This window comes from Copadichromis virginalis, linkage group LG7, assembly GCF_057382275.1.
Source record: "Copadichromis virginalis isolate Kocher_CV1m ecotype Utaka linkage group LG7, C_Virginalis_male_GT1.1, whole genome shotgun sequence".
NCBI lineage: Eukaryota > Metazoa > Chordata > Actinopteri > Cichliformes > Cichlidae > Copadichromis > Copadichromis virginalis.
Window position 1 is genome coordinate 65,826,949 of NC_140624.1, and position 21,837 is coordinate 65,848,785.

The following is a 21,837-nucleotide window of genomic DNA, read 5'->3' on the forward strand; positions in this document are numbered from 1 at the left end:
TTCCAGAGGGTCGTGGGTGTCAAAGAGTAGGTACTGGTCTGTGTTTGTGGGCTTCCAATAAACTTGAATATGTCAGTGGAGTTTTTGACATGACTGGATGTGTTCCCCACAAGGAGAGCTAGGATGGTGGTTTTTCTGTGTTTTATCCTCAGTTACTTTGACACAAAGGAATCTGCTGTGATGCTTACACCTTTGATAAAGTCCGGCAAGTGTCAGAAGCTTCTTGGATGAGAGGTGAAACGTGTTAAAGAAACTCAAGAAGTCCAGTTGCTTTTCTTTTCAAGGTCCTTAGATTACCATGACCTGAATGACTGAGAACCTACACAGACGTAAAGCGACAGTTACACACTTAGGCAAGCAGGTTGGTTTTGGACAGGTTCATCTAGTGAAGGCCAAAGTCGCTGTAATGCTAAACTATCCGGTTCCAACAACTTGGCGGGAACTAAAAAAGTTTCTAGGGATGACTGGATATAACAGGTGTTTCTGTAGAAGCTTTTCTGTAGCTCCTTTGACCAAGTTGTGTAGTCCATCCATGCCTCTTATCTGAAGAGTGCCAATGTGCATTTGAGTCGGCAAAGTCCCTCCTCTGTAGGGCCCCTGTTCTGGCTGCTCCTGACTTCTCTCACCCTTTCAAACTAGATGTTGATGTCAGCACCACAAGAGCTGGCGCCATGTTACTCCAGGATGGAGGTGTGCCACCCTGTCTGCTATTTCTCAGTGAAGTTTAAACCCCATCAATGAAACTTCACCACTGTAGAAAAGGAGACACTGGCCTCGCTTCTTGAGTGACAGTATTTTGTAGTCTCTGTTGCCTCTAGCTCTCCCTCAGGAACAGCGTTCACAGACCACAACACTCTTGTTTTTATTACTGGATGTTCAATCTGAACCAGCAACTGATGCGCTGGGCATTGTTGGCACAGGATTACAACCCTGTGAACAAACATAATACAGGTGCTGACAATGTTGTAGCAGATGAGCTTTCATGCATCTAACAAAGTGCCGATGACTACCTGATAGTGCTCCCTCATTACCTGTACCTCCTGGGTCATGTATGTCTTCCTTCCAAAACATAAATTATGTATAAGAGAGGGAGCTGGGTAGGTCTACATGTGTGGCTCTCCCTTCTGCTCTCTCTTTCCCCCTTGAGATTGCCGCTCGTTATCCCCGGTCGGCACCTAGGCTCCCTCAACAGGTAACTCTGACACTGTAAAGGCTAGTGCAGGGTGAGGACGTGGGAGCGGTGTGGATTTTGTTTTGTCAGTGAGTAGTGTGAGCATGTAGGTTGTTGCTTGTGGTTTCCATCCCTTTAGATAGGTGAATTTGTGTTGTAGGCTTTTTTTTTGTTTATTGACATAGCAGGGTTGCCGTGTCTTTGTAATTTGATAAGAATAAAGTTAATAACTGAACTAATTCTGCATTTTTTTTGCTTTGACACACAGTATTGTAATATCTATATAAAGCCCTTTTAAAGAGGCTGCTTTAGATATGTGATGTTTGTCTCTATAAATAAAGATGCTTGACTTGTTGTTCTAATGACAAAAGTGTCACTTTAAGATGGCTTAAGTTTTTTTCTGGCAACATGACATGTTAACATATCAAAAAAAGAAAAATGTCAAAGCATTTAGAAAGCACACTTATCTCAGTGCTTCTGACTACAAAAAGTTCAGCGGTTAGTGAATATTTTTTTAACTTCTGCTTTTTGGTGAACCCAGAGAATTCTTAAAAGAAGTGGCTAACTGCTACTGCAAAACAATGGGAATGATGAAAGGTCATATGGAGGCAGTAAACACCAGTGACAAATTAACACACTGTATGGGGTTATGTTAAAATGCCACATTAGCACTCATTGGAGTCATGCTTCCAACCAGCTACTGTGAAATTCTGGCACAAAAACCACCTAGTAAACCACCGCTAAGTTGCTTTTTTTTTTTTTTTTTTTTTTGCAGAGCAGCAAGTGTAAAGTGTATCAAAAAAAGAGGCGAAATAATGTTTTTTAAAAATAGCTCTGTAGAACTCAGCAATAAAAGGCCCTGCAGAGGTGGATGATAATCTGTTTGCTACTATGAAAAACTTCTTTGTTCGTTCACATTTTTCATCTAATCATCAGTATAAAAACAGTGACCAGTGCGATGCTTAAAAGATTGATAGAAGGATTCACATGGAGGCTAGAAAATCTCAGAAAGCATGAATCAGAATTAATAGGAAGATGAGCTGCTCTTTGACATGTTTACAGTCCAGTGCTTTTCTGTTGTATGACTAATCTGACTTTTTAGCGGGTTTTTTTCTACACTTGACAGAGCATTGTATGTAAATTTTAAGTGTTAGACTTCTTCCCCTGTTCATCAAAAGCAGAAGGACTCTTTAAAGGCTTCTTTCACTTCTTTAAACTTTGTCCTTTAAGAGCCAGAGGGCAGTCTCTATCAGACTTAACCTCAGTGCTAAGCAGTCGTACTGTGATACACTGGAAAAAGAGGAAATGAGCTGAAGCACAAACAACCAATAGCAGCTTTTCACTTACAAAAACTTTGAGGGTAGTTAGCGTTACCGCTTGCCACAAGCTTGTCATGGCACTTTTGGTTGTTATATCCACTAGTTATTTTCACGAACATTACAATTGCAGTTCATTGAATGACCTCAAGTGAATAATGACACAAAGACACGTGTAGAGGGGAAAGTTCCTTTGATTTTTTTCTTTAGAAAAGCAGAGGAAAATAAGCAGTTTTGTTGAAGAAGCTTAGAAAGAGAAAAGCAGTTGATCCCCCGAGCCAAGTTACAGAGACCCAGCCAGACAAACCCATCGATAAGCCCCTCCCCCCCAAAAGACAAGAATCAATAAAAAACATGGAGACACATGATAGAAAAAAAAAACAAATGAGAAAAGGATTGCAAAAGTGAAGCATCACTCCTATGAAGTCTACACGCCTAAAGCAATATTACACTACATGCAGCTACAAAAGGTTAGAGCTCAAATCCCCAACTAACTGCTGAATAACTCTGTCCTGAACTCGACATGGACACAAGGCAGGCAGTGATTTGTGATCAGAAATGTAGCAAAATTATATCAGACATACAGACATCAACTGGCCTGCTGGTTAGCTCCCCTAAGAATACAGACACCAAAAGATGCAGGAAGGAGTAAATTATTTTTCATGTGTTCACCAAAGTACGGTGCACATCTTCATCTTTAGTCTTTATAATGATAACTTTGGTCATCTCCCTGCAGCAGGATAATGGAGGCTAAAGTGTCGGGAGCACTACGTTATCTAGGTGTCTACATTCCTGTCACTTACAAGCCAATCAGCTGACCGTTGTGAGAATCTAATTTTGTCCTAATGTTTGTTTTTAAAGGGCTGAAGTGATGGAAGTGGCCCTGGGTGTCATTACAGTTAAGGTTTGTGTGGCTGTGGTTGAAGCTCCTAACGAGCCTTTGACCAAACAATTCCAGTTGTTTGATTGTCAGGAGCAGCAGTGCAGTGAGGCAGATTTGAAACAATATGTTGTTCTCCTATTTACAACAAAAGGTGCTAGACTGCATAATTATAATTATTCAAGAGAAATAATTTCAGCTCTATAAATGTTCATAGTCTAGATTGCACTGTTTTTAGGTTGTGAGTAGCAACATTCGCAGTCAGCTGGGAGGTGGTGGCATCATTAATGGCAGAGTGTTTTCTTAATATAGTGCTGACATGGTCAGTACATATTAATCAGAATTAATCAGGAATTAAAAAGCTACAGCCCGATTATTTGTTAAAATGGTTACAATCATCAAAAGGACTCAACTCACCAATGTGTACGTCAACAACAGTGGTGTCCTTTTTGCTTTCCTCCTTAGGTTTAGGGTTTAGAGCTGATAATGACTTAGACTTCAGAGGGCTAAAGCAAATACTTTTTAAAAATTCAAAGTGTTTGGTTTTTATAAACTAGATAATTAATATAGTCTGATAGCACAGCGAAGGCATCGAGGTTTTAAGACCTCCGAGCACTGAATATTGCACAAATACAATATTTATCAGGACTAAAATTCCAAATTTGCAATAATAATTTTTCTCCTCTACAAACATGTAAATAGTCTTTTGGTGAATAAACCAAAACCTTTACTTGAGACAAGTTGATGCATTAAAATTTTAAGACTTTGAATTGATTCTGAATTTTATTTTTTACCTATATGTCCGTCTCAGAACACCGTACCATTTATCCTTTTCATCCAGAGCTAATGAAAAGTAAATGGTCTCAGTTTTAATCTCCTATCAAAGTCAAACCATATTCATCCTTAGTTTAGAATATCTGTCGGTTTATTTTCTGCACATCACTGTTTCATATTAACACTTAACTCTGGGAGACATTAACATTGTTTTTACAGGCTGTTCTAATATCAAATGAAAATAGGCGCATGAAGTGACTTTAGAAAGTACTATACTTGTTCAATTTGGTTTATAAAGGACTTGATCTTTGGTTGTTTCAATTCCCTATTGTAATTATTACTACTCATTTATTTATTTGATGTCTGCTAATTTCCACATTTTTGGAGTTTCGAGATCATGGGTTTTATCTTCCAGTTAAATTTGAAAATGTGTTTTTAATGTTCAGGAAATTTGATCTGGAAGTAGGACGTGGAGTTGGGGGAGAGGAATTTATTGACTTGTAATAATAATTTTGTGTGATGTTAGAAGAACCACTCATACTAGGATCTACTTCTAATCACTACAACAGAGATATTGTCACCAGCATATATCTTCCATCAGTTTTGGAAGATAAAGTGGACATGTGCTATTTGTCCATCTTTATATACAGTCAGCGGTTGCATCTGTAGTCAGTGTGCCTGCCCAGCACCAAACAGCAGACCAGTTTAAGAGCATTAAAGTGGCCCAGAAATTGAATTTAATGCCACTTAAATGGAACCACACTTGAGCATTTTTCTCTTCACCAGCCTAACACACTGCTTAGAAAGAGTTCACAGGAATACACAACAGGATGAGTTCATATTTGCCTCCAACTGCTAAGTTTACGCATGACTGACTGAAAAGTCACCCAACTGCAAACCTAAGGCTTGGTATAAACCCTCAACACCCACACAAACCAACACTCTCCTTTGAACTTTAAATCGGAAATATTAAAAATAACACAGAAGAATTAGCAAAACAAAATGAAATCCAAATATAAAATCAAAAACCTTCACAGTCCAGCTTTAAAATAAGACGTGTCACACTGTTTGTCTGTCCATTCTTACAAATGAACTGTTCGGCAGTATTCAGATTTGATGCAATAAATACAACAGTTGAAAAATAAAGGTTTATAAATAAATGTTTACATTGGCTAACACAGTACTTCTCCAAACCTTTGATTTATTATACCTCATAGCAGATGCTCACCGTGGCACCTTTCCTTTACTCATATAGTGTATTTACATGACTATTTACCAAGTGCTCTTGGGTGTGTGATGTTACCCTAAGCAAAGCAGTGATTATTCTCAAATTCACCTGACTTTGTCTCAGAAAAATCAAATAAAAAAGGAACATGGTGAAGCACAGACTTGGTAAAAACAAGAACGTGTCAGTCATAATAATACCATGAGTAATATAGAGAGTCACATGACAGATGGACTCATACTGTATGCAAAACTGTAAGCTGAACATACATAACAGGATGACTGACAAGTCCTGTGCACACACACGCACACATGCACACACACTCACAACAGCAGGATGTAGACTGCTGATACCATGCCTGTAAACATACTATAGTGCACTGGCCACCCTGGGTTATCATTCAGCACAGTTTTTATTCAGAGAAATGCCAGCTAGCACTTTAACTGGGGGGAAAATACCACATGAAGTTGCCCCAACATATTCATATTTGCACTGATGCTGAAAGTGATGCTTGAAGTGAAACGTTTCCCCTGAAGTGATTACGAGACAGGTAGAAAGGTCACAAAACTGTTGTAAACATTGTTTACCCTGCAGATCATGGTATATAGACAGTATCTGCAAACTTAACTATCACCGTAAAGCATGTTTTATTCAGAGAGCGAGAGGTGTTACGGCCCATATTGACCGATGGCAGTATGGGTGTAGTTCCTGGATTAAACAGAATGGTAGAAGAGTAATCTGGAGTTTACTGCATTTACTGTTTACAGGTTAGCATGTGTGGTGCTAAACAACAGGTACTGTGGAGAAAATACGAATCTAGCATTTGGATGCAAACTTGACTTGGCTTGATATGACCATTAGCTTGTGATGGCTAATGTTTGCCTGTTTTATATTCAAGGTATTTGCTGTATGAATGACAGTTGTAGTTTTTCCAAGCAGAACTGTTTAATTTGGCAGCATCTCACTTAAGAATACTGATAGTTTAAAAACTGCTTCCTCGTTTCTTAAAGTTCAAGGTAACAAGGTCACTCGCCCACAGCACTCGGAGTTCACAGCACCACAGCTGCATGTCTGGGGGTATTTAAGGACAGTTTGAGTAAGCACATGTCTCTAAACACTTCTCAAAGTTCCAGCTCCTGTTTGATACCATGGTCTGTTTGGCTCTGTTACACACAGAGAGTCGGTGTAATGGCTTTATAATGATTTAGTATTTCAAAATTGTCCAGCCAGTTTCTCCACATTGTAACACAGTACAGCAGAAATCTGAAGGTGCATTTAGGCTGAAGGCAAAGCAGTTGGTGGGAATTTGACTGAATTTGCACAAACAGCTAAAATACTTGGGATTTTTTGTTTTTTCATTAAAGAGAAAAAGTCTCACATGTGCTTTCAGTCTGAACACACCTTCAGTTACGTTTTGTTTTTTCACTTCGACACTTCTCCATTTAAAAAGAAAAATGAAATCCAGGTAATTATAGAACATTTACTGGCAAATCATTCCCAGGAATTTGTGCCGCAATAAAAACAAACAAACAACAACAACAAACCAGAACATGTCCTGCTTTTTGAAAATATTGGATACATTGTAAAAAAAAAACCAGGATAGTTTCTGTTATTTAAAGGTATTTGTGAAAAAAGTGAAAAAAGAAGCGTTTGATGCAATAAAATCTGAATTCTGTGTCTTCTTGGTCGGTCTGTGCTAATCTTTGGGACTGTTTTGAACTTTATATTGAGTTTACGTGGCATATTGCACAGCCTGTAGGTGTTTAAAATGTTACAGAACAATGAGGTTTTGCAGTTGCGTCGCAATATGGCTGTCAACGTAATAATCCACTGGACAACTTGCTGTGCTAATAACTGGGCTTCATGCTGGAATTTACCAAGTGAACCAAACAGATGTGCTCACAATAAAGTGATGGTTTGCCAACCAGCTACTACGGTTTGTTTGCTAACAAGTTGACAATATCTAGTCTCTCAAAAAGATTGCCATGTTTCGTGTCGAACTCGTGAAGAGGTCCAATTTGGCTGCCAGGGGTTTTTTGTTACATCCACTGAAAGCCCTCCTTATGTCATGTGTGTAGCTGTGTGCCTGCATTAGCTAAATCCTCTGTATGTGTGTTATTAGCATTAGCATGCACAAATGCCACACAGACACGCAGGTATGTGTTTGAGAGCCAAAATGCCCCTTGAGGCATTCAGACACGTATAAGTATGTGTCAAGCCTTTATATGAATGTTGTAAACTAACACCATTTCCCATCATGCATCAGCAAAGCTTCACCAATGGTTTCACCAAATATGGCTGAGGAAACATGCTGTAGCGTCGCATCGCATTCAACCGACAACGTTTTGTCTCCAGTTTCATGTCCCTTTAAACAATACCTCTTTATAGAAACATACCATATAATATTAAACAGGCATTTCAACTCCTTATAAAAATTGGTGCAGCCACAATAGAAATTGTACATTGATTTCATCCTTTTAGAAAGACTTGTTTTTTTTTTTAGAAAAGAAAAGACACTTGTTGAGGTTCCTGGGACTGACTGTGAGAGCAGTAAGGTGAATAACTGACCAAGAGCCTTTCAGCAAGGAACACGACACAAAGACACAGACGGTCAGTGTAAAGGCCAGTCTGTAGCTGTACGCTTCTCTCCAATAATGTGTTTGTCCCTTCTGTCCCTGAAGGTAGAATAATAATAACAATAGTTATAATTAAAAAAAGAAATCATACTAACACTACGACTAAAACAGATCTGATAAAAGGAGTGTGTGTATTGGCTACATGAAACCATTCACTGAAAATAAAACCCTTTGGACTCAGTTCCAGAGGGAGCGTTGGAGGAGAGGCCAGGCGATACTCAACAGTCGAGAAGTCGATCTCTTGTGGGTGGTGCTGTATTTAATGTGTGTGACTGAGTGGGTGATTTACCCAGGAAGATGAAAATCTTTCTGGTTTCCTAAACTGAATTCCCCTGCTTATCTCTCCTGCTCAGAGTCTCTCAGAGTCTCTCTCCCCTCAGGTGGTCCTCTTCTCTACCTTCATTAATCCTCCTTCGTTCATTCATCCATCTATTTGCTGCCCCATCAATCTTTCCTTGAGCACCTCCTTATCTATAACATCTTCTTCTCATCCTGGCTGTCTGCTCTTCTCCATGGCAGTATTTAAATAAAAAGCTCAGGTGATGAGTCTAAGGCTCCTCTTCCCCAGTGGAAACAGCCAAGCGCATGGCCACAGACAGGTGGTCGGTGAGGCCGGCCAGCTGGGTGACGAAGCTGAACTCCTCGATTTCCTGCAGGATGAAGAGTAGAAGAGAGCATCGTCAGATCACGAAGGCGTCACAAAGCTCGCAGTTAATTCTGCAGCAACTTTCAACGTTAGGGCGGGTTTGGTTTTTGTTTTCAGAAAGTAAAAGACGTTTCAAATAAAGTCACGTGCATTAATTTTGGCATTGCTGGTTTTCTGTTAAAAACTTTTCAGTTTAGGAGTGATAGTTAGGAGTGTTGGGAATCAGTGTCTTACAGCCTTGTTTTAGATAAGAGGAAGCACCACTGCACATGACATCTTCGGGCAGCCTACAATATTACCAAAACCAACATCCTCCAGTATAAAGCAAGCATTAGTGTAATCACTGAAATGCTGAAATCTTTAGTTAGATGTTAAAAGAGAAATTACTTTAACACAAGCTAATGAGGCAGCTCTCTGCTGCTGCTTTTCAATTTGCTATCGGAACATTTGCTCCCCTCTGAAGCGGTTTATTCATTAACCATAATCTCAATAACTGAGAGTCCAAAATAGCCCACATTTTTATGTATACATTTTACAGAAAGAGGCCATCTAGATTCATCATAGCTGCTTGGTGCTTTTTGAATATGAGGTGCTCCCTCTCCTGAAAAAAAAAAATCAGCTTTATGAATGGTGACATTGTCATGTTGGAGCAGGAAGGGCCTTCCTGCCTCATGCTGTCACTAAATGTCACTGGAACTCTGGGGACTTGTCCAAAACCATGATAAACAACCCTGACCAAAAGTATGTGGACTGTAATGTCAATAGAAGGTACTTTCCACAGACAACGACTGCTAACGTAGCTGCAAGTACTACTAAAACCTTTGTCATGACAATCAATGAGAGTTCATTTAGTAATGTTGATATGTTTTATCAATAGTGCCGTTTTAAGAGAGATGTGACAATTTATGAATTTTTTTTTAATAGTACTTCGAACAATCTAATTGACAGGAAACTTACATTTCAAAATGAAACATTCTTTTAGTATGGATTTGTATGTTAGTTTACATTTTTATGGCAAAAAACCCAAAACATTTTACAAAATATATCAAATTCTTTTTTCTTTTTTTGGTGTAAGAGATAAACAGAGAGAATTTTGAGGTGGTCCATATTCCTAATATTACTTCTAGTATTTTCCCCAATTAAATAAAAATGCTTGGACTTTTGCAACACATTCCTCTGAAGGCTACTTCTTCAAAATGACCTTTTGATCATGCTCTAAAGGCACATTACTCATATACAATGGAGAAGCTGATTTCTGGAAGATTTTATTAATAACAACACATGAAAGGGGAAAAAAGTATTTTTCTTGGCTGCTGACTATGTTTCCTGATTTAAGAAGTGGTTAAAAATATATATCAACATCTCCACAAATAAACCCTCCCTCTATACAAAATCCATTCACTGAAACTAGTTATAAGCAATATTTAATATGTAAATTGGGTCATACTTTGATATATCGACTCATTTAAAACTTAATTGTCTTCATTAAGGTAATCCACTAATCTCCTTCTGCTAGTTGTGTCTCCACTAAATAATTATTGCAGGACAATTTAAACCTAAGAGCGGAACATTTTTATCCAAGTATGTTCTTCAAAAAATAACTTAAAGTAACATGAAGAGATAAAGAGAAACAACACAAGATTAAGGTAAACATGTAAATAAATGAGACCCTTCAAGTGACGGGAGGTTAGCGACATGCTTGATCAGCTCCACTTAAGGGAAATGATGCTACAGTAACTGTACTTTGACAGAAGGTGGCGTCAGGCGGCTGCCTTCAGAGAGCCAATAGAAAGAGTCAGACAGAGAGATGGGAAGAAAGGAGAGAGGTGTAAATAGTATGATTTGGTTTTCCAATCCTCTCCAGTCCCTCACACAGACAGTCCTGCCCTCATTCCTTTTCTTCCCTACTTTTTTGTTGTTGTTTTTGCTGTGTTTCATTGTTCACCTCTCCAGATTTTAGTCAAACATTCTCCCGTGGTGTGACATAATTTCAGCCTGCTTCACACGGCTCGGGAAAATTAGGTTTTTAGCTTTGTTGCTAGGAAATTAATCAGAGGAGAATTAAACATATCACCTCCCCGCTGACAAGAAAATGCCACAATTCTGTGCCCCCTGTTAGCAAACTCTTTTGTGTTGGTGTTTTAAGCATGTAATATTTGGAGATGCGTTCACACATCCAACACAGTAGGAACACCGATTTAAAACACGTGCTGCCTTTTTTCATAATAAACCCTTTTGACATGCCAGTGAAACTGAATGAACGCTGCATTACCTAAGGAAGGTTTCGCTTTTGTCCACTTAATGGAAGGGTTGCTCTTAGTGTAATTAATCACACGTCCTTCTCGTGCTGTGATAAATCTGAATGTCTGCTGTGAAAAACGTGCACTGTGTACTGAGTCTGTGTACCGTGTAAGACGTCACATTGTTATTCTCAGCTCCTTGTATAATCAAAACTTTATTGATTCCTGCAGGGAAAAAGTGTTGCTCAAGATTATGGAAGTTGTAAAATTATATTAGAAATACAATACTTTGAGGATACAAAAAGCACCAGGGGTACACAGTCCCTACGATATCTGCATGTTCAAATGGTGATCTGTGAAGGGTACCATTTCTTTTCCCTTTATTTCTTTTCCATGTAACGCTCAATGTGACGACACTGAAATCTGGGAACACCTTTGTAGTTCTGTATTGGTAAATTGAGTAAAAGTGAAAGACTGGCCTGTGTGTGTGTGTGTGTGTGTGTGTGTGTGCGCAGAAAGCTAACATGTTTGCAAGCTAAAGAACACAATCAGAAAGGACTTCCACTGGCGACCTCTCCAGGAGACCCCACCTCTTGTCTCATGACTGCTGCGATACACCCCCACCTCCTGTGACTCCACCTTGGATAAGCGCTTAAGAAAATCGTAGAATGAATGGAATTGGTTTCCCTAGCGCAGCGTTCCCAAACCTTTTCTGCGCCACAGACCAATTTAATGTCAGACAATATTTTCACGGACCAGCATTTAAGGTGTTGCTGATCAATACAACAAACTAAAATGATACAACCAAGACAGAAACTGTGGTGTTTTGTAAATATGATAATAAACGCGAATTCACTGTATAATTGTGTAACTTTATTAGCAGCGTCCTCCTGAAATGCGCCAACAACACTGAGAGTAACATCGTCCTCTCTGTCCCTTAATGCTCGCTGGTCGCTATGGTAATGCGTAAATATTTCTTTCAAAATAAGACACAACTACAACACGGGAAAAGGCCCAGGGAAACCGAGTTAATTATAAAAACCCTGAAAACCATAAATGTCAAACTCAAGCCTCAACTCTGGCAGCCCGGTACCAAACAACTCACGGAGCGGTACCAGTCCATGGCCTGGGGTTGGGGACCGCTGCCCTAGACAGCAGCGTGAAAGGTTTTGGGTAGCTGGTTAACATTAGCATGTAGCTGATTAGCTTAAAACAAAGTATTGGCTACAGTAGGTTAGCACTGCTTAGATAGCTAACATCAGTTAGCTCAAAGCAGTGCTGAATGGTAGAGCACCCAAATGAGCTGTTGGATTTTGAATATAGGAAAGGATGACGTCACTTCATGTCAGTGTTAGCTGCGGGGTTTACGTCTGTGAGCCCGAACTGTCTGAAAGCGCTTGTACACACGTGATTCAAAGGAATTTCTTGTAGTCTTATCCATATGACATAAATAAATGGGCAGTTGTGAGCGCAAAAGTTCACATTTCAGAAACTCACTAATTGACAACACTTTGCGTTGACACCATCGCTGAACAATGATTTGCCGTCTCTAGTCTGCAGTTATGGAAGTCTGGACTTCCATAAAGACTCATGAAACAAATGAAAGGCAGAAAATTAAAATCATATATTTATCTGCTTGTAATATGTTGTTATTACTGTGAATTTGTGGTTGAAGTAATCCCTTCAGAATACAATAAAAATGGCATGTTTTTAATAACGTTTCAATTATGACTTGACCGCTAGCACGACCTCATTTAAATAATGCTTTCAATATAGCCACTTACTCTATGACTGCATTCAAACAACGTAATTAAAATTTAAACTGATTATGGTCAATGGAGCGAATTAGAGGACCTCTTAAAAGCACTTAGATGTCCGGTCAAAAGTTTACACTCATCATGGGAATACACTTCTTAGTATAATATTGGACTTAATTCTATGAACTGTTGTTTTTCTGAGGCTGACTGAGTAAACAGCATATATCTTTAAGATTAAAAATAAAGAAATACTTTGAGGCTTTGTAAATTACTAAGCATATTGCAAGCTAATTAGTTCAAACACAAATAAAAGGACAGGTGATTAAGAGGTGTTGCCAGTTTTCTAAGGTCTAAAAAAGTCTCAAATTGACAATAAAAATATGAGACTGAGTCTTGAGAGCGTCATCCAGCAAGACAACAAAACCGTACCAGTTTCCAGTCCTGTTGGAGGCCCTCGTCGCTGTAAAGGATGTAGTCAATACGGCGTCCGTTGCCCTTCAGCGGGATTTTCCTTCCCTTCTGACTGCTGGCGGGACACTGGCTCTTACTGGGAGGAAACACCAGGTACTCCTTCCTTCCCTCTTCGTTCTCCATAAGTCTGAAAACAACACACAACATACTGAAGTTTAGATGCTGTGTTGTATCCAAATGCATATAGTTAATTGGAATTCTGTCAGGACCACTATAACCAAAAAGATTATTATTTCAGTCTACAGTCATTTATATTTTGGGATATTGGCTCTGTTCTCCAACCTCTATAGACTTCTGTGTGCATACGTGGAAAGTGAAGAGAGTATTAACAAGACTCCAGAGCAGGCACTGAAGATAAATATGTCAGACACTGAATGATAACGAGCAGTTGGGGTGGAGATGGTTTGCAGTGTATCAGCTGAGCAACGGTCAAGTGTGGGTTTGCACTCCCATCATCTAAATTTGCTGAGATTAGGGCTTATCTTGACTTCGTGGCCTGCCTGGTGATGTCATGACGATGCTTCATTGAAAATTTCCGAAGAAATTATAGTAATTACAGCAAATTGCAAACATGAGCACTGGGTCAATGGTAATTTCAGAGCTTTAAATCTCAGATATGTTTTGGTACACATATATTATGGGTACACTCGTAAGATTTGGGAGCAGAAGTTAGACCGCTGTGATTTATGATCGTCATGCGAATAAAAGGAGAGGTAATTTGATTTTTCAGGGGATGAGACTCACTTTTGTAAACTTTCCGGTGAACTGACATCTTCATCATAAAGGCCACTGGGATCCAGCAGAGTACCTGTTTAAAGACACATTACAATGCATTAAAGTGGAGACGTGCACAAGTAAATTCAGCCTGCATTTCTCTCCTTCCCTCCCCCTCGTTCTCCCTCAGCCTTGTAGTATCAGTCCATGGCTCAGTCTTTTAGCTAGCATCATCACATATTTTTATAATGGACTACTTAGCACATCCATTCATTCACACTGATGTGTTTACATTAGCAAATAGGATGCAGAAAATGACTTCTCTTGTAACTGTTTACAATTTGACTATGGGACAGCTGAGCAGTCTGTCCAGTCGTCCAGTTTAGCTGCAGAGTTTTTAAAGAATATAGAATAAAGAATATAAATATTATATAATATAATATATAATATATAATATATAATATAATATTAAAGAATATAGCTCGTGTGGATGAAAATGCTGTGTAAGCGTCCCTTGATGGAGGTGCCTAATAGAGAAAAAAGGTAATTCTCACAGCCAGAATTACAAACATTTTCATGTTTGATTTTTACACACACACACACACACACACACACACACACACACACACACACACACACACACACACACACACACACACACACCACTTAGAACAAAAGTCCTCATATGACCGCCAAGAGATTGAATGCTGCTTATTTTTGACTGCGAGGCCTTTCTGTCTTTTTGGTTAGTTTGAGGCATTAAATAATGTGGCTTAGACACGGAGGCTACTTAGATACTTAGATTTAGGGAAAAATAAAATACAAACTTCCACAAGATTAAAACATTTTAAAAGGCAAACATCTAATATCTCCACTATTCTTGGTTTCCATGATAAAGTCCTTGACTACAGTTAACACACCAGCAGAGTGCTTCTGCTTGTGCTTATGGTCCAGGTCAGGTGTTAAATCCTATCAGACTAACCTGGTGAAAACTGTCAGTAAAAGAGTGCCCAGTGCATTGTAATAGAACACCTACATGTCCTGATTAAGCATCATTATGTAAGCAGGGAGTGAGAAAAGGTTCAGGTGGTTCATTTCCATGTTTACTTTAGGCGAGAATGAAAAATGATTTATGCAAAAATATTTTTTTGGAAGGCAGCGCAGAACTTGCACTTTCTACCCTGATACTGAAGGTATGCAGGTATGGAGTGATACAAGTTAGCATGACCCACAGGTACATACACTGATGGAGGTCAGGTTTAGAAGAAAAAAAGAGGAAAAATAGGATTACCTTTTACTTGCTGGCTGAGCTTTTTTTTCCTTCTCTGAATTCATGAAGCATCTCTTTCATGAAATGTGTCAGCAGGAGATTATCAGTGTGCATGATGCTTTTATAAAGTGCACAATGCTCATATGACTCTGCAGGGTTTGCAGAGTCCAAGTTGGAGGGCAACAAAAGCTCTTAATGGAAGGTTAAAATGACACAATGAATTTAGATGTTTGTCTCAAATCATTAGACTAGAAAAAGTTGTCTATCTCTCAGCGTTTGGAGTGGTACTTAAATACTTTTTTCTACTCTGAGAACTCAAAGTGCTTTCTTACTACATTTTTCTATGACTAAGCAGGTTTAACCTAACAACCACACACTCATACTCTGATGGATGAGTTAAAGCACCAATCTTAAAACGACTAGACAGTCTGCTCTTGCTCCTGAGCTGCAGCCTTTGTTCATCTAATTTACCAATTTCAAATGTTATCAGATAATGGGAACCAGCTCAGAAGGTACCTGATAGGCAATTTGGTGGTTTGACCCCTGACTGCTACAGTCTGCGTGCCTAAATATCCTTGGACAAGATACTGAACCCCAAGTTGCTCTTCTAGATAGAAAAGATCCAGGTTTAGAAAAAAGTACTGGTATGACTGGGTGTGAATAAAGCTGAAGAAAGTGCTTTGAGTGTTTAAGTAAAGAGGAAATGTGCTATCTAAGAACCAGTCCATTTACCATTCACTGAACAAAAGTTATCACTTCTGTATACATCATCAGCTGGCGCCAATTTCATGTTCATAAAATAATATCCTATTGTAGCTTTAGAAGAAGAATAGTCTCCCTTTATAATCATATCTTTGGTGGAGGGCACTGTGGTTTGTCCCAGTCTTAAACTTTTAATGACAATTTTGTACTTTAATACACAGGACCAAAAATGTACGAGCTACAGGAGTGTCCATTAATAGATTTTATATAAATTTATTTTTGTTCACCAAGTCATTAAAACCATTGGTGATGACCCTAACCCAAGAACAAAATATATTATAGTATATATAGTATATATACTAGTATAGTATATATATTAGTATATATATTATATATAGTTAGGGATGTGTACCGATTACAATGACTGAACAATTTTCAAAACACTTTAATGGCATAAAATTCAGGTGAGGCTCATCGCTCATGATTTGTTAGTGGATTAATGTACTTCTGCTTGTGCTTCTCTTGTGCTTTTCTAGTCTTACTGACCTCTTAAAGGTTTATCTACCTGTGACCAATGAATTGACGTTCATCCACCTGACAGGCGTGTCTCTGGGCACTGGGAGGACATTGGCGCAGCTGAAAATAAACAACCAGACTTCTTGCTGTTTGGTAAATCTCTGTTTTTCATTGTTTTGCCTTTGTAGACTGAAACTTGTGAGCATGAATCGAATTATTTCAATTAGCTTAAATAAAGATGAAAACAGCAAAACACCAGTATCTGATTAAAATCTGGCTCGTGAAAAATATTCATATACAACTGCACCAATGATTCATCTCCACTCTGTGTATTTCATTTGCAGTGACATACTGCAGAAACCATTTCTGCTCACGCTTTATTGATGTAGTTTACACTGCACAGTCCTCCCCCTCACTATGTCAAATAACATCTAGCTTCCAGTATAGCTATTCTAAAGGGTCAGAAACCCTCTCCGCCTTTATAATCCTCAGACTACAATCTACTGTCATAAACCAGTGGAATAAAACAGCAAGAGAGAGAGAAGCACTCAGAGATGCTTTTGAGAATGAGGACTCAAGGCCGTGGGCTGGATAATGCGTTTAAAATGCTCCGCATGACGAGCGCAGCACTCTGAAGTTACTCCAGTCAATTCATGAGTGTTGGGAGCTCTTATGAAGAGTAGGCGTCTGATGCGCGGACAGTGTTTTTCACAATTCTAAGAGCAGGTTTTAGATCAGTGAAAATAAAGATGGCGGGGTGTCCGGTGGGCATACTCCGCTACACTGCTGCCGTTTTTAGCCAACCCATTCTCACTCGGTCAGAACCAGTAGGTGTCGCCCACTGGGTACGCTGTTAGCAGCTCGACAGAGTCGGTGGGAGTCCCTCAAGGTCAGAAATAACTAGAGATGGTACGATACCACTTTTTTATGTCCGATACCGATACCGATATCATAAATTTGGATATCTGCCGATACCGATATGAATCCGATATAGTGTTTTTTAATCAACAAAACTGTTTTTTTAAATATCTTGCTGCATTTTGTAGAAGTTCATACTCAAGTTTAAAACAACAACTACACTAAAGCTATTCTGTTATACCTGTATGCAAAAAAAAAATATTTCATAGTTCAGCAATACTGATCAATCTAATAAACTTAAACCTACACCATCCTCACTATTCTGGTATTTTAAAGAGTACTTAGCGTAAATATTAAGCAACCTAACTAATAGGGTTCCAACTCCCAGCAACAACAAAAATAAATAAATAAAAAATAGGGAACCACCCCTCACGCTCCACCTCATGATGCTTAATCGACGTAATCAACCTTAATTTGATGCAGTGTGAAAAAAAATGCACAGAAATCAATTATTTTTCAAGAAATATTAAATAGATTCAACATCTTTCTTCAACAAAATTGCAGACTGCACAGATGGTACCTTCCCAAAGGAAAAAGTACTATAGCTTACTAGGGTGTATATATTAGACTTAATAGTTACTATATACAGTAATGGACTTCTATTCATTTTACATCAAATTAAAACTTTGGGTGTAAGATTTGGATAATTATTTATTAAAAGCTCGACATTTTAAAACTATGTCTTTGTGCCCCCTTTTCAATGTTAACGCCCTATCGGCCCCCCTGGCTAAACTTTGCTAGATCCACCCCTGCACAGTTACGTCAGCTACGTAGAAAAAGATCCTCGAGTAGAAAGTAATATTAAATAAATTCTAACAACAGCTGATCAAGCTTAAACGTGCTGCTGTTGTTCAGCCGCTGGTTTCCTCTTTCTGGTGCAAAGTGGGCCAAAAACAAACAAGAGAGACGGACTCGCGACAGAAAAGCCGATCAGCCGATCATTAAGCTGTTTCATGATTGAAGTAGCAGCAAGAGGAGGCAGTCGCTTAACGCAGGAATGCTTTAAAAACATTCAGAGATGGACTTACACACTTGCTTTACTTCTCTCGGGATAACTTTGTCGGAGATGAAATGCCGGGTTGCTAGCGAAGCTCCACATGCTATCCAGACCACCGACAGGTCCGCATGCCGCAGCCGCTCTATCACGTGATGCATACTGCTCCGACGTGCTAACGTTCTGAGGCGAGTTACGGCGTGTTGCAAGTTTTGTGAGGTGCTTTCGTGATATTTAATGGATCGGATTACATTTTTTATTTTTCTCCGATATCCGATCCAGTAATTTAGGTCAGTATCGGACCGATACCGATACGTAATATCGGATTGGTCCATCTCTAGAAATAACCACAGAGAGACTTCAAGAAAAAAAGTGCTGCTGATGTCATCAGTACCATGGGACACCATGGTAACCAAGGATGCTGAGCACGGCCACTGTGTGGAGTCGGGTTGTTCGCCCTGTACTGGTGCAGAATTTGTCCAGGAGCTCCAACTCCCCATAAGAAATGCCAAAGCTAATGCAACCAAACCTGGCCAAGTCAAACAAAACTTCCACATCTTTTGCTAATCAACTTAACTCAGACAGCTGAAGGAAAGACATGAAGGAGAAGTCAGAAAGAGAGGACTGTGGTACTATATATGTATATCTGACAACACTTACACAACGAGGCTGTTGATGTGGATCCTTGAGATAGACAAGAAAACACATCGTATGTACTAAGGCTACTCCAGGCTGTATAAACATTGACTAAAAAATAATTTCACTGCCAAGGCTGGAGTTAAAAACGGGAGGGTGCAGGCAGTCTCAACAGTAAAATGAAACATAATCTTGCTAACCCTTCTGTCAACTCACATTTTCTTTTCCTGCTACAGAGATGATCCGCTTTAACTCTTGCTTTTATTATCATCATTCAAGTCAAATAAATTCATGAGACTATACTATACAGTGGTTTGGCAATACAGTCAACATCAAACTGAGCACATAGCCAATGCAAACAGAGTTAGATTACAGCCTTCGCTTCACTTTGGTTACTTTAATATAGCTCATAGCAGATTTTAACAAAACAGCATGAGATTGTTTGCCTGAGGCATTAAAAAGTCGCTGAAAGTTCAAAACAAATCAGTGTATTAGTGAGTTGTGACATTAGAGGCAAGCAGAACTGATAACTGAACAACTCTAAATCTTAAGACTTTCACTGCGTAGTAAGATTAAGGTTAAGGAAACAAGGAAAGGAGACCTTTCCTGCCTTTCTACTGGGTGTTTGACATAATGAAAGTCTGCATTTAAGCTAACCGTATGGCAACACCAATGGTAAGGTCAAAAACATGAGTTAAATGAATCTGCTTTTGTCTTTTGCGTTAGGCTCACCCCCACCTGGTGACCCAGATAGACTTAGATTTCATGGTATTTTTGACCATTTGGCACATCCAAATGGAAATGCTTCTAAATACTACAGGGCCAAATTCCATGCATGTGGCTAAAACACCAACAAACCTTAACCCTAACCTTAAATTAGTTTCCAGACACCTGTCAAATGTAGGATTTTGTTACTCCTCCTCTTGGAAATCAACAGTAAATGGCACCCCTGAAAGGGAAAAACACACTAATGTGTTAAAATATAAAAGGAAGGAGTTCCTGAGCAGGAGCACGTGTTGGGTTGGGAGTGAGAACGTGTTGCTTCAGCTTGCTTGGGAAAGTACAGATATGCACCAGCTTCCCTGTTTTGAGTGGTTAACATGACCTCAGTTTTCTGGTCTCATAAATCCTGAAAACACCAACAAGCTGTGAAGGGAACAAAATAAATATTCTTTCACACCAGCTCTGGCCACAGCTCCAAAAATACATCGAAGACCACAGTGAGTGTACTTGCTGGCTTTGGCGGTTGTTTAATCTGCCCTCTAACATGAACTAAAACGCATCATGAAAAGAGACGTGACATTTATGAGTGGGGGAGATTTTTCTTTTTTTGCTGAAACTTCAGTCATGTGAACATATTGCCATGGCTTTTTATGCCAAGTTGGTCTCATGCTTTTCCTTCTTTTCCACAAGATTTAAAAGAAGTATGAAATCCCGCCGTTTGCCACCAGAAGAGTCAGGAAATTACTGCACACTCTGTCAGTACAACATCTGACAATATCTGGCAGCTTCAGCTCTCTAGCTGTGATTTTTGGCTCACTATTGTATCCATTCAGGTCTAATCTTCTTTGGATAAGCTTTATGAAATGGGATAATCTTCCTTCCCTTTCTTTCACTGATTCATTGATCAGTTTTTTCTTTCCCCTCCAACCTCCCTATGTCTGATAACAGCGAAACAGGCAGTGCCAATCTGTTTCCCCGGCTTGCAATGGAAAATATGCCTGTCCAAATAAATAAGCCCTTCTCTAAACAAGCCCTTTCACTCGGTCCTGCCCACACTGTCCCTGAAATACCGCTGGCCTAAAAAAACGCTCCATATCCAGACCAAAACCCTCCAGTCTTCTGCGTCACTAATGCCCATGTATCAGCCTGCTGTACTGGGTGCATTCTGACTTAGCCAGCCTGAGCCAGATTAATGCCTGCTGCACTCTGCAGGCACCGCGTGGATCCTTGGTGCACGCAGCAACACCTGCATTTTACAGTCAGACTGTAACCGAAGCCGGTGGTGTACATATTACTACAGTGCGTATGGAGCGACCGTAGAGGAAGATGTGCGTGGGCAGGTGTTGGGTTGTGTGTTGTTACCCAGAGCCCATGGTTTGTCCTCCCCTGGCCCCAGGCGACATGGGTCCTTGTATTGAGTAAAAAGTGCGTGCTGCTGCTCCAGCTTGTCCTCTGGAAAAATACAAGTGTGCACACATACACAGTGGAAGGTTATACACACAGTCAGGAAAGTCAGTTTTACTCCAAACACGGCAGAAAAGTCACACATTACTGATTCTTCTTTAGGAGGTCATAGTTGCTAAGCTGCTAGCATGCTGTGCAGGGCAAAACACGAGTTAAGTATAATAAAATAAATCAGTTTCATTATTATTTATTCATTCATTTCATTTCACTTAAGTCCCCTTTTAACCTCCACAGCTCTACACTTTTCTTTTTCCCTCTTCATTCTCTTTACAGACCGTTTCCCCTCCCTGAGCCTGCTTGTGTGGACTCTTTCAGTTAAAAAGGGAGTTCTTCCTCCCCACCGTTGCCAAGGACTTGACCTTTAGTGCTTTCTATTTCTGATACCAACTGCAGCTGGTTTAATTATCATGGTAAATGGTAAATGGCCTGCATTTGTATAGCGCTTTTACTCAGTCCCTAAAGACCCCAAAGCGCTTTACACTACATTCACTAATTCAGTCATTCACACACACATTCACACACTGGCAATGGCAAGTTACATCATGCTTGTGTTTGTGAGATAGCTCTTTTGTATGAATGCTTTTTATTATTGTCGTCTTGCATTTATCTCATTTAATGCAAAAATTAAATGTGGTGAATAGTTAGTCTTATATAGTTATTAATTAGCTACTAAAAATCTTTTATTTTTCATACCTTTTCTCCCACTCTATCCGTCTTTTTAATCCACTGCGTTGCTTTTTATTGCTAAGTCTGCTTTACAACACAAACACTTTTTCGCACTGGG

At 39.4% G+C, this 21,837-nt stretch overlaps 1 protein-coding gene across 3 annotated transcripts in view; it reads right to left on the reverse strand.

The window, feature by feature from the left end:
- Positions 1-4,589: 4,589 nt before the first annotated feature.
- Positions 4,590-21,837, reverse strand: part of smpd3 (sphingomyelin phosphodiesterase 3) — a 90,990-nt gene continuing 73,742 nt past the window's right edge. For all 3 annotated transcript variants that reach the window (XM_085464812.1, XM_085464811.1, XM_085464813.1), the window contains 4 exons: positions 20,952-21,041; positions 13,861-13,924; positions 13,075-13,243; positions 4,590-8,652 (listed from right to left, as the gene is read on the reverse strand). In XM_085464812.1, the coding sequence (XP_085320938.1) occupies positions 8,551-8,652; positions 13,075-13,243; positions 13,861-13,924; positions 20,952-21,041 (425 nt within the window). In that variant the 3' untranslated portion in view covers positions 4,590-8,550. The remainder of the gene's footprint in view (positions 8,653-13,074; positions 13,244-13,860; positions 13,925-20,951; positions 21,042-21,837) is intronic.